The sequence below is a fragment of the Lynx rufus genome, unplaced genomic scaffold (genome assembly GCF_022079265.1).
Source record: "Lynx rufus isolate CCGP_SWC_20201006 ecotype Redwood Valley unplaced genomic scaffold, mLynRuf1.p SCAF_9, whole genome shotgun sequence".
Taxonomy (NCBI): Eukaryota; Metazoa; Chordata; class Mammalia; order Carnivora; family Felidae; genus Lynx; species Lynx rufus.
In genome coordinates this window covers 47189518-47200786 of record NW_025814897.1, presented here as the reverse complement: position 1 = coordinate 47200786, position 11269 = coordinate 47189518, and the positions used below count along the sequence as shown (strand labels likewise).

The 11269-nt window shown below is 37.4% G+C and overlaps 1 protein-coding gene across 2 annotated transcripts; it reads left to right on the top strand.

Moving 5' to 3' along the window:
• The first annotated feature begins 925 nt into the window (after window positions 1-925).
• TMEM126A (transmembrane protein 126A) lies at window positions 926-9856 on the top strand. 2 transcript variants are annotated; one of them, XM_047071380.1, is made up of 5 exons: window positions 926-1019; window positions 3293-3391; window positions 6952-7145; window positions 8939-9053; window positions 9523-9856. In XM_047071380.1, exons 2-5 carry the CDS (start codon window positions 3300-3302, stop codon window positions 9713-9715), a joined length of 594 nt encoding a protein of 197 aa, XP_046927336.1. In that variant the 5' UTR covers window positions 926-1019; window positions 3293-3299; the 3' UTR covers window positions 9716-9856. The 2 variants fall into 2 exon arrangements, with proteins under 2 accessions (XP_046927336.1, XP_046927335.1); XM_047071379.1 differs by lacking the exons at window positions 926-1019; window positions 3293-3391 and having other exon boundaries at window positions 5752-7145; window positions 9523-9855.
• The last annotated feature ends 1413 nt before the right edge of the window (window positions 9857-11269 follow it).

Below are 11269 nucleotides of genomic sequence, written 5' to 3'. Positions count from 1 at the left end.
CCAGCGACGATTTGACATTGGATAAATTCCTCCCAGCCAAAGGAGTTTTGGGCGCTCTTCTGCTCACCTCGCCAATGAAATTTTCCCTCTTTATTTTGAATATCTCTTTCTCCTTGATAAAGCTCAGTGATTTCCAAAGCAACCTTGGCAAGCACTTTTATAGGATCCTCACAACTTTACAAAATAATCAAGGAGAGTATTATTTCCCCTCCTGTTTTATAGATGAGAAAAGAACCAATGGAGACGAGAACTGAGAGGTCTTCAGAGGCTTGGTCCAAGACTTTGGTTCTCAATTGTTCTGACTTACGAAGCCACTAGCTCTCTCACTCTCTAGTTTTTCTTTCACCATAATTCACCCAACCCTTTTTTTTTTATAAGCAGTCCTCAGCAGGGCACCAGAGATCCTCAGGAAAAAAAAAAAAAAAAAAAAAAAACAACAAAAACTCTCGCTTGCTCTTGAGGTGTTCAGACTGTGGTGGAACATTTAACCAGATCACAACGTAGCACGGGAACTTAAGATTCAAGGGAGAATAAAAAACCGATGGAGCCAAGAAATCTCAGCTTCTTTTAACTACCTAAAGCATGCCAAGGGCTGTGCAGTTTTCTATATACCCTATCTCAACACATGAGGTTGGCTCTATTGGCCAGGAACTGAAGTAATGTGTCCAAGGTAGGTTTTCAGTGAAAGGAGAAGCATTACGGTCACTCTGATACCGAAATTGCACAATTTCCACAGACTCTGTCCTGGAAGGCGGGGGATAGGTTGTTAAGAAGTACCCTCTGCGCTCGCCGAAAACCCACTCCTCACTCAGCGACCCACCACTTCCCTCGGCTGAACTCCCCAAGCAGGAAGTTACTACTGCAGGCAACCTCTGTGCTGGAAGCCCAATCAGCGCCCGCGACCCGGCGCCTGCCTGACCCGAGTCACGTGTCAGCCAAAGATGGCTGCGTTCAGGCTAGTTGAGCAAAGGTTGGCGTGAACCCCAGCGTGCCAAGGAGGGTTGTGAGCAGAGCATAAGGTAATGGCATTCTGGGGAAAGGGTGCAGTAAATGTTCGGGCACCAAGAGAGGTACAGCGCGGTGACGTGCCGCTCACCTGCAGCGCGGGAATGAGATCCACTGACTGGGTCGGAAGAGGGAGGAGGGGAGACGACGCCTACCGTCTCTTCACTTTACATCCTAGAAGAAAAGACCTTATATTTAAATTAAGCTAATAGAAAAAAAAAAAGTCTGCGTTTGAATTTAATCCTGGCTTTACTGCTAATAGCCAGGGTGAGCCTGGCCTAACTTAATTTTCAGAGGCCCCACTTGGCCCTTTGCCTATCTAAGAGCTATCCTGAGGGATGTGAGATAGCTAAGGCAAAAGCTTTTAAAAATGTTTGTAGGATTTAAAGGTGACATTGTTTTGGACTTGGATTCATTATGTTTTTGTTTTTATTTTATTAAAAATTTTTTTGAAAGTAATCTTTACACCCAAAGTGGGGCTCAAACTCACGACCCCCGAAATCAAGAGTCGCATGCTCTTTGAACTGAGGACCCCCGAGATCAAGAGTCGCATGCTCTTCGGACTGAGCAGCCAGGCACCCCTGGATGTATTGTTAGTAACGCAGATACAAAGGCCTACTGCAGGCTGCTATGGCAGAACTTTTTTGAATTAAGGAAGACTTTTAATAGCCACATGTTAGAAAAAGCTAGTTCACAGAACTCGGAACCTCGTCAATATGCAGAGCATAAAATAGAAAACTAGTCCAGCAGCAGGCTGGACTTTCTAAGGAAACAATTTATTTCAGAACTATATACATCGTACACTTTCTCAGTACATTTTTTAGATTTTTTTTAATAATATCTATTTTAGAAGGAGAGACAGAGCGTGAGCGGGGGAGGGGCAGAGAGGGAGGGAGACAGAATCTGAAACAGGCTCTGCGGTGTCAGCGCAGAGAGGTCTTGAACTCAGGAACAGCGAGATCACGACCCGAGCTGAAGTCGGTGGCTTAACCGACTGAGCCAGCCAGGCGCCCCAAATTTCTCTGTATATACTGAATTTATATATCTATCCACACAACACACGTGCACCTCCAGCACATAAACAGAATTATTCAAAGTTCCTGTAGGTCAGAGATGGTGTCTGTCATGGTACTATAACCAAGACCCTCAAAAAGTTTATGTCCAGGAAACTAGATGTAAATTTCTAAGTCTATATTGTACTTATTAATTTTAAATCTAGGGATATGAAATTTCATTTCACTCAACATGTTCCAAATGAGGTCTTATATCTAACAGGTACCCAGCAAGAAATCGGTGTTGTAAATTAATCTCATAGCAAATGTATAACAAGAATCTAATTTCATAAAACTGTGCTGTATTTTGCTGTTATTTCTGAACTTTTGCTTTGAACTCTGCTACCTTGAAATCTTGTTTAATGAGCTAAATCTTCAGGCTAATACTCATAGTTCACCATCCCCCTACTCTACATTACTAGCTGGCCCGTTAGAGAAAGTGTGCAGATTTCTACTTTAGGGTATACCTGAAAGTGAAATTGATTATATGTTTCTTCTACCTACTAAACAATACCAAATTCTTTATTCTAAAGTGGTTGTATCCAAAGTGGGTACAGTGTACACTTTGACCAGTGGCACATGAGAGTTCCAGTTACCCAGCATTTTTGCCAGTAATTGAAATTGTGAGGTTTTAATTTAGCCAACCCAGGTACAGACTGATATCTCATGGTGGTTTTAATTTTTTATAATGAGGTTAAACATATTTTCATATTTATTGGCTGTTTGCTTCCCTCTTTGTGAAAGTACCTGTTCAAACCTTGTGCCAACTTTTCTATTGGGTTGCTTGCCTTTTTCTTGATATATGCACTTCTTTACATATTCTGGGTACTAACTGCTCCTCTGTCAGTTATATTGCAGACATTTTCTCCCAGACTGGCTTATCTTTATAGTAGCTATTGATCAACCCAAGTTCTTAATTTTAATCAGTTAATATTGGCTTAATGTTAGCTTTAGGTGTTATGTTTAGTGCTGTTTACAAATTCAGAAATATTTTAAGGATTATAAAGCTATTCTGTATTTCCTAGAAGCTTTATGGGTTGCTTTTCATGTTCTGATTCTATTTCACTTAGAATATATTTTTTGGTATGGTGTGTATGCATTGATTTTTCAGATTATGAATTCAAGCTGTAGCTAATTTTTTAATTAAATATTTATGGTATTTATAAAGCTTTTTATAAGCCTTTTTGTTGTTTTTCTATAGATACATATTATTGAGAAATATTTAATTTTTTAAGGCTCAAGATGAAAAATCATGAACCAGATGATACTGTCAAAGAAGACTCAATTTTCAATATCATAACCAGAAAAATTAACCACCTCCCAGAAGCAGAAAGGTAATTTAATTTAAATTTAATTTAAAAATATCTTTACCAGGTGGATTTTTGTCATTCGTTCATTATCTCACATTTATTTGATTTGAATATAAACATAAAATGTCAGAAGGAAACTGAGTTCTTTTTCTTGCCTTACTGAGAAAACCCAAGACCAGGAGAGGTTAACTATTTTGCTTGAAGTTAAGGCTAGAATTCATGCCTTTGGACATATCTAATTATATGATAGTGCTCAGTTTTTCCATTTGGGTAAGAGTATAGTCAGATGTGAACATTTATAGACTCATCTAAATAATAGACCTTTAAGATGGCTTTTATCAACTTTTTTTTTTTATTTATTTTTGGGACAGAGAGACAGAGCATGAACGGGGGAGGGGCAGAGAGAGAGGGAGACACAGAATCGGAAACAGGCTCCAGGCTCCGAGCCATCAGCCCAGAGCCTGACGCGGGGCTCGAACTCATGGAGCGCGAGATCGTGACCTGGCTGAAGTCGGACGCTTAACCGACTGCGCCATCCAGGCGCCCCTAAGATGGCTTTTAAATTGTCTTGTCAGTTTATTTCTAGAACTATGTTTTACAGTCCAAGAGAGTGCCATGTGACACACATGACAAGAAATGCCAGAGAAATGAGATCATGGCTTAAAGATCTATATTATTAAATAGAAAAAGGCTATATAGGAAACAGAGTATCTCTGAAGACAGCACTGAATAGTGCATTTCTATAGCAAGAAGACCTCTCTGAATAGGTTCCATTTAAAGAGAAATTATGAGACCAAAAAGCATGAAGGCGAGCCAGCCTAGGGAGGAGAGAGACACAGTATCTCAGGCAGAGGGGATGGTATATGCCTAGGCCACAAGGTGGCAAAATGTTGATCATACCTGAGGAACCAGTGTTACTGAAAAACAGGGAAGTGGGCATAAGATTGAAGGAAAAGGAAGAGTTCTAAGCAGGGAATGATGTGATCCAGGTAACATTTCTAAAGAACATTCCAGTTGCTTTGGGGAACTAGATTTAAGGTAGGAGAGAAATTTAAGACCAGTAAGAAAACTGGTATAGTAATGTTGGTAGGTGGTGATGGCAGGGGTGGGGTCATTGGACATTAAAAAGGTGGATTTGAAAAACATTTTGGAGTAAATTCCAGATACATTCTTGAGTAAATTCCAGTCTTGCTGCTACTTAGCCCAACAAGAGAGAACCTATAGACCAAGGGCAGTAATAAGAACTTGGTGAGATTTCATAAGCTGTATATCCTACAGCTCTTCCCCCACCACACACACACACACACACACACACACACACACACACACACACACACACATTGTACGTCCTTTTGTTGTTTTCCTGAGGGAGGTAACAGAACTTTTCAAGCAATAAAGGGCCTGTGTCCATGTTTCCAGCTCAGTAAGGTAGAGAGCCAGAAAGACTGACATAATAGGTGGTGGCAGCTTTGAAAAGAGCAGGCTATCTCACTGGGACTTTCACCAAATAAGAATGCAGAAACAGTGGGGAAGTAAGCTGGAACTGCATAGTAAGTAAGCTTTAATTTGGAAGTAAAAATTGCTCTCAGGCATTGGCACCTGAACAGGGCAGATGACAGTGTCTCCTTATCTTTGACTTATTTCATATTTTTACCATTCCTATTTTCTTATCCTTGTTTTCTTAAGTTTGAATCCTCACCTGGTCTTGCATTATCATTAGATATGTTTAATAGGTATTTGAAAAGTCCTGAGGTGTATGAAACTTTAATATCAAAAACTTCACTTTCTGATCTACAAAATAATTTTATGTACCATATATTTCATTGCCACTTAATTGTGATCTTCTGTTTCATGTGTTTCATTCATGTTGTCTAGTTGTTTTGTGTGTGTCTTGCCAGTCATGAGTTTCTAGTAATATAGGCACTTTCTTGGAAAACTGACTTGCAAAGGAGCTGCTAGAAACTGTTTTGTACTGAATTACTAACTAAAAAATGTGACTCTAAACCATAAGAAATTAAAATTTGGGAGGCCATAAACTTTGCTATTCAAAAATACAAAAATACGTAGGTCTTTCACTTTCATGGGTTTTCTGTTATTGTTTGGAAGGTTCTCTAGGCTCTCCTCACTTTTTTTTTTTTTTTAAATTTTTTTTTTTTTTCAACGTTTATTTTATTTGTGGGACAGAGAGAGACAGAGCATGAACGGGGGAGGGGCAGAGAGAGAGGGAGACACAGAATCGGAAACAGGCTCCAGGCTCTGAGCCATCAGCCCAGAGCCTGACGCGGGGCTCGAACTCACGGACCGCGAGATCGTGACCTGGCTGAAGTCGGACGCTTAACCGACTGCGCCACCCAGGCGCCCCTCTCCTCACTTTTTAAATATATCTTGTGTACCCTAAGTTTCTAAACTGCCTCTCTCTTATACTTCCATTACCATTTCAATAGACTTGTTTTAGCTCATGCTCACATGTCTTTCATCCTCCAATAATAAACTATGAAAACACTGAAGGTAGAAGATAGATAATTTTTTGTCTCCAGCATCAAGTCTGCTGCGTGTAGTAGGTACTCAGTGATTGAATGACAAGCACCATTATGATTGCAGAGTGACAGGTAAGAAAAGTAATGCCTTATACAATGTAGGAAGCTCAATTAGGAATTCCTAGAAAAACTTTTTAAGATGAGTGTTAACCACAGAAATTAGGGGGCATTGTGTGGGTCGTCTGGCTAAATAAATAATGAGAAATTTTTAGAGTTTGATGCCTGTGTTGTAGATGGCAAGGCAGGTGGTAGAAAAGTGGTAGGCTAAAGAGTCTGGAGTACTTTCAGTATCCAGCAATAAGTTTAGGTATTATTTTTTCCAAAACTAAAGAAAGCATGGAACATGCATTTTAAGATTCATACATACCTTGGCTAAAAACCAATTCTACCACTTACTAGCTCAAAACATCAATTTCTTCTTTATTTCAGTGGGTTGTTGTAAAGTACCTAGCATAGGATATCCCTTAAATATTAGTACTCCTCCACCTCCCTATCCTGATTCTAATCCTTCAGGGTAAAGTGAAAGGAAACCTATTAATTTCACCTTAATGAATGCCTTTTAGGTGTCAGGTGCTACTGAAAACAAGACAAATATATCTTTGTATCCATTATCTTCAAGTTATTTACTTGAAGACTGGTGGGGAAGCCTGACATAGAAGTGTTTGTAAGATAGATCCACCTTATCATCTGTTGTGCTAGAGTTAAGTATTGGGTATTGTGGGAGCCCAAAGAAGAGGCATTCACAAGACCCTTCAGAAGCTCTTCCCGGTTACATTGTTGTGGGAAATTTCTATACTGTCTCATGCAAAATCACAAAGTCCATTCAGCAAGATCTAAATGTATCACTCTATCCTTAATTGTTGAACAAATTCAAAAGACCTTAGAATAGAAATCTATACATAAAACATTATTCTAAAAGGTTTTTGTTTTACGGAACTCTAAGGGATAAATGTGGTATCCTGTTATTCCTATAATTCTGTCGTGTTTACACCAGAATTGTTGGACAGCACACACACACAAAGTTACTCTTTTTTTCTCACCATTCAGGAATCTATTTGAACATGGATCAGTTTATATCGGACTTAATGCTGCTCTCTGTGGTCTAATAGCAAATAGTCTTTTTCGACGCATCTTAAACGTGACACAGGCTCGTATAGCTGCTGGCTTACCAATGGCAGTGATCCCATTTTTGACTGCGCATGCATCTTACAAAGGTTTTGTAAATCTACCTTTGAATACAGGTAAATTCGATTTCACTATCACCAGAGTTTGCTTTGGTATATATTATTTGCACTTTACATTAATCCTTAAATATTAACACCAGGTTAATATGATATATCTTAGTCGGTGCATGGATAAGACTGAAACTTGCTAGCCTGTGTAAAGTGGCAGTTCATATAACAAGTTAGTCTTCTATGCAAGTGAAATGCACACTCATAGCAGTTATAGTTTTCTTTAGCTAAGTTCTTTCCCACAATACTTAAAGAAATATGTGTAATTTTTTTTTAAATGCTTCCTTAGTTTTCTTTTTTCTTTTTTAACGTTTATTTATTTTTGAGATAGAGAGAGACAGAGCATGAATGGGGGAGGGTCAGAGAGAGAGGGAGACACAGAATCTGAAACAGGCTCCAGGCTCTTAGCTGTCAGCACAGAGCCCGACTTGGGGCTCGAACTCACAGACCGTGAGATCATGACCTGAGCCGAAGTCAGACACTTAACCGACTGAGCCACCCAGGCACCCCACTGCCTTAGTTTTCAAAAAAATTGTATAGAGGAAAAAAGGGGGGGAAAAACTGAAGGGAATAAGACCCTTTATAGATTAAATCTCCCAATGCACTAAATGTATATACAAGAATTACAAATATATGGAGACTTCATTTCCTTTTGATTGTTTACCGTATGTGCTGAGTGTTTTCAGTATAAGCATACCTTGGAGATATTGCAGGTTAGCCAGACTACTGCAATAAAGTGAATGTTTTAGCAAAGTCCAGAGAATTTTTTGGTTTCCCAGTGCATATAAAAGTTATGTTTACAATATGCTATAGTCTGTTTAAAGTGTACAATAGCATTATGTCTAAAAAAACCAATGCATGTACCTTAAAAATATTGCTGTCATTTAAGCTTTGAACGAGTGGTAATCACTGGTTACAGATCACCATTCACCATAACAAATGTAACAATAATGAAAAAGTGTGAAATGTTATGAGAATTACCAAAATATGACACAGAGACATGAAGTGGGCAAATGCTGCTGGGAAAATGGTGCCTACAGACTTACGCAAAACAGAGTTGCCACAAACCTTCAATTAAAAAAAAAAAATGCATTACCTGCAAAGCATGATAAAATGAAGCACAATAAAACAAGGTATGCCTGTATGGCTAATCATGAAAATTTTTTGACTGATTTCAAATAAAAATATTATTACTGCAGGTGATGGTCAGATGGAAGGGAGATAGTCCACTTAAATTCTCTTAAGTGTTCCAAATTGGTTTAAACTGGATGAATATTTTGCATGAATCCCCATGATCACTGTGGAAAGAATTTTTAAGATCTAGGGAAACCTACCACCCAGTGAACCGAACAGACTAAAACTTAAAGTTATTAATTTAGCTTTCTGTTTTTAAAATAGCTTATACTAATTTGGAAATGAATAAAGAATTTTATGAAAATAGTCACGCTATATAATATAAAAACAGAAAATGAAGTACAAATCATTTTTTAAAAATGAGTTACAAGTTTCCTGAAGACAGATTACCTCAGGTTTGCCAATACAAGTGCAGAAAGCAGAAGCAGTGCAAACTGAGATTATTATATTCAAGTTCAAAACAAATTAGAGTATTTTTCCTAAGATGGTTTCGTTATTCATGGCCATTTTAGGTTATCCATACATATTATACCTTCTAATATGCCTTGTAGATTTGTATTTGCTGCCTGAAAATTGAGTTCTTTGTGACACATTTAAGATAAGCTTGCATTTTTAAAATCATGTTTGCTTGACTATCATGACCATTTTAGAACTGATTTATTTCCTAGGTGATTTGAATTGTGAAACCTGTACCATAACACGGGGTGGACTGGTTGGTCTTGTTTTTGGTGGTCTGTACCCTGTTTTCTTGGCTATACCTGTGAATGGTGGCCTAGCAGCCAGGTAGGATTCTTTTTTTTCCTCATAATCATTGAAAAACTTCAAAAATATATAAATGACTACTTCTCAAGAATTTGAAAACAGTTATACCTCTTGGGTATATAGGTTCGTAACCTTAATTTGTTTATTGAATGCCAGCTACAAAGCTGCAAACATTACTCTGCCAAGCATGAGAGCTCATTAAAGAAAAATTCCATCACAAAATGGCTAGCTATAAGCCAAATATTGCAGTTATTTTCTGATGAATTCATATCTAGCAATATAAGCTATATGAGCCTTCAAAGGTAAAGTGGATAAAGGGTCAAAAAACCCAAAAGTATGGTTTTAAAGACTAATGACATCAAAGAGAATAACCGAATTACCTTAATCTTTACCTAAACTAGTTTTATCTTAAGACTTCTGGGATTAATAGATATTGTACCATTTGATACAACTGTCTTTTCTAGAGAATTGTCTCAATGTTTTCTTATAGGTATGAGTCAGCCCTGCTACCAGAAAAAGGAAACATCTTAACTTACTGGACTAGAATTTCTAAGCCTGTCTTTAGAAAGATGTTATTTCCCATTTTGCTCCAGACCATGTTTGCAGCATACCTTGGATCTAGACAATATAAATTAGTTATAAAGGCTCTTCAGTTACCTGAACCTGGCCTAGAAATTCAGTGATTGTTAAACAACTTTGTACACAAAAATAAAACTGTAATGTATGAATAAATGTCTAGTGTATGAATAAACATACATTTGTTAATTTATCACATGAGGTACAGTTCTGGGACTGATAACATTAAGGCAACACAAGGCTGAATACCAGTAAGGGCCATCCCTTTAAACAAGAGTGTAACTTCTTTAATTTGCCCACTGTTCTCTTTCACTTCACTTGCTCCACTCCTTTACATTAAGCATATTTTGGTCCATAATACAGGAAAAATAGCCTTACAGCAGTTTTAACTGAAAGCCTCATAAAGAATCCAAGCTGGAATGAAAATGGGAGGCAGGGATGAGGATCAGTTCACTACAGCAAATGTTACTCACACTTCCGTTTTCCCAATTCACTCTTTCCATTGGTATTATTAATCCATAGAAGTTTAGAACATATTTAACAACCTTCCTCACAGAGGGATCAATTCTTACAGTCTTAAAGATGGTAGGCTCAGCTGAAGCTGATATGTTGATATTGCCAATACAGTGATAGAATGATAGAGTTAACGATTTAAAGAGTCATCTTAATTATCTCTGGAAATCTATGTTCTTGGAAGATCAAGGCAAATTCTACCTCTGAAGATTCCATCTAGTATGGGATAACCCTTTGGGGTCACATACCCAGACTTTTTTTTTTTTTTTTTTTAAGCTGTGTGGTGTTAATTGAGCAACTTAACCTCTCTGGTCCTCAGTTTCTTCAACAGTAACCTCACTCAAGATTGGTATTATGGAATATATGGAAGTTGACTAACCCACCACCTGACATAAATAGTAGCACTTAAATAGAACACTCTTCCTATTGCTCCCGGTTTTGTTTTCTGAAATAGCCTCATCTAATATTCCTCATTTCCTAAGACAAATCATTTAAATTTTCTAAGTGACGTATTACATTCCTCTTCCTAAAACTTTTCATCTCATTTCTTTAAACTATTTTCTTAAGTGAAAGCATCTAAATCACCATGGTAACTAGCTACTATCCTTATGTGGCTGAGATGTAACTAGTGCAACTGGAAAACTTCATTTTTACCTTTAAAGTTTTTAGCCACATGTGAGTAATGGCTACAGTACTGAACAGTGTGGATCTAGACTAACACTCCTTTATGAAACAAGCCAATCTTACCAAATAAAGTGTCCTCCTACAACATATTCACAAGCATCTTATTTATTCCTTTCAAATATAGTGATGTATCTGTTATATAATCTTATGCTACTTAATTACATGAAAGGAGAATTTAATTTAGCTTGTTACCTAGAAAATGCAGCCTCATGAGTGAAATAGGCTTTCAGGGTCTTCTCAAAGAAAAGAAAGCAGTACAGCTAAATATTTTTAAATTCAAACAAAATTAACAAAATTCAAAATTCATTTTAAATATTTCAGAAAGATGATGTTCAACAAGTACCTTAAAATGTATTCCCTAACAAATTTATATATAGAACGATCCCAATTACAAAGCAAAAGAAATCTATATTTTACTATGAATATTCTCTGGGTTAGAGAATTAGTGATTTTTCTTTTTGTTT

Coding starts and splice junctions, on each gene's coding strand:
- TMEM126A (XM_047071379.1), top strand. CDS start 6,854: ATGTGGTATCCTGTTATTCCTATAATTCTGTCGTGTTTACACCAGAAT. Junction 7,146..8,938: donor AAATCTACCTTTGAATACAG/GTAAATTCGATT, acceptor TTTATTTCCTAG/GTGATTTGAATTGTGAAACC. Junction 9,054..9,522: donor AATGGTGGCCTAGCAGCCAG/GTAGGATTCTTT, acceptor GTTTTCTTATAG/GTATGAGTCAGCCCTGCTAC.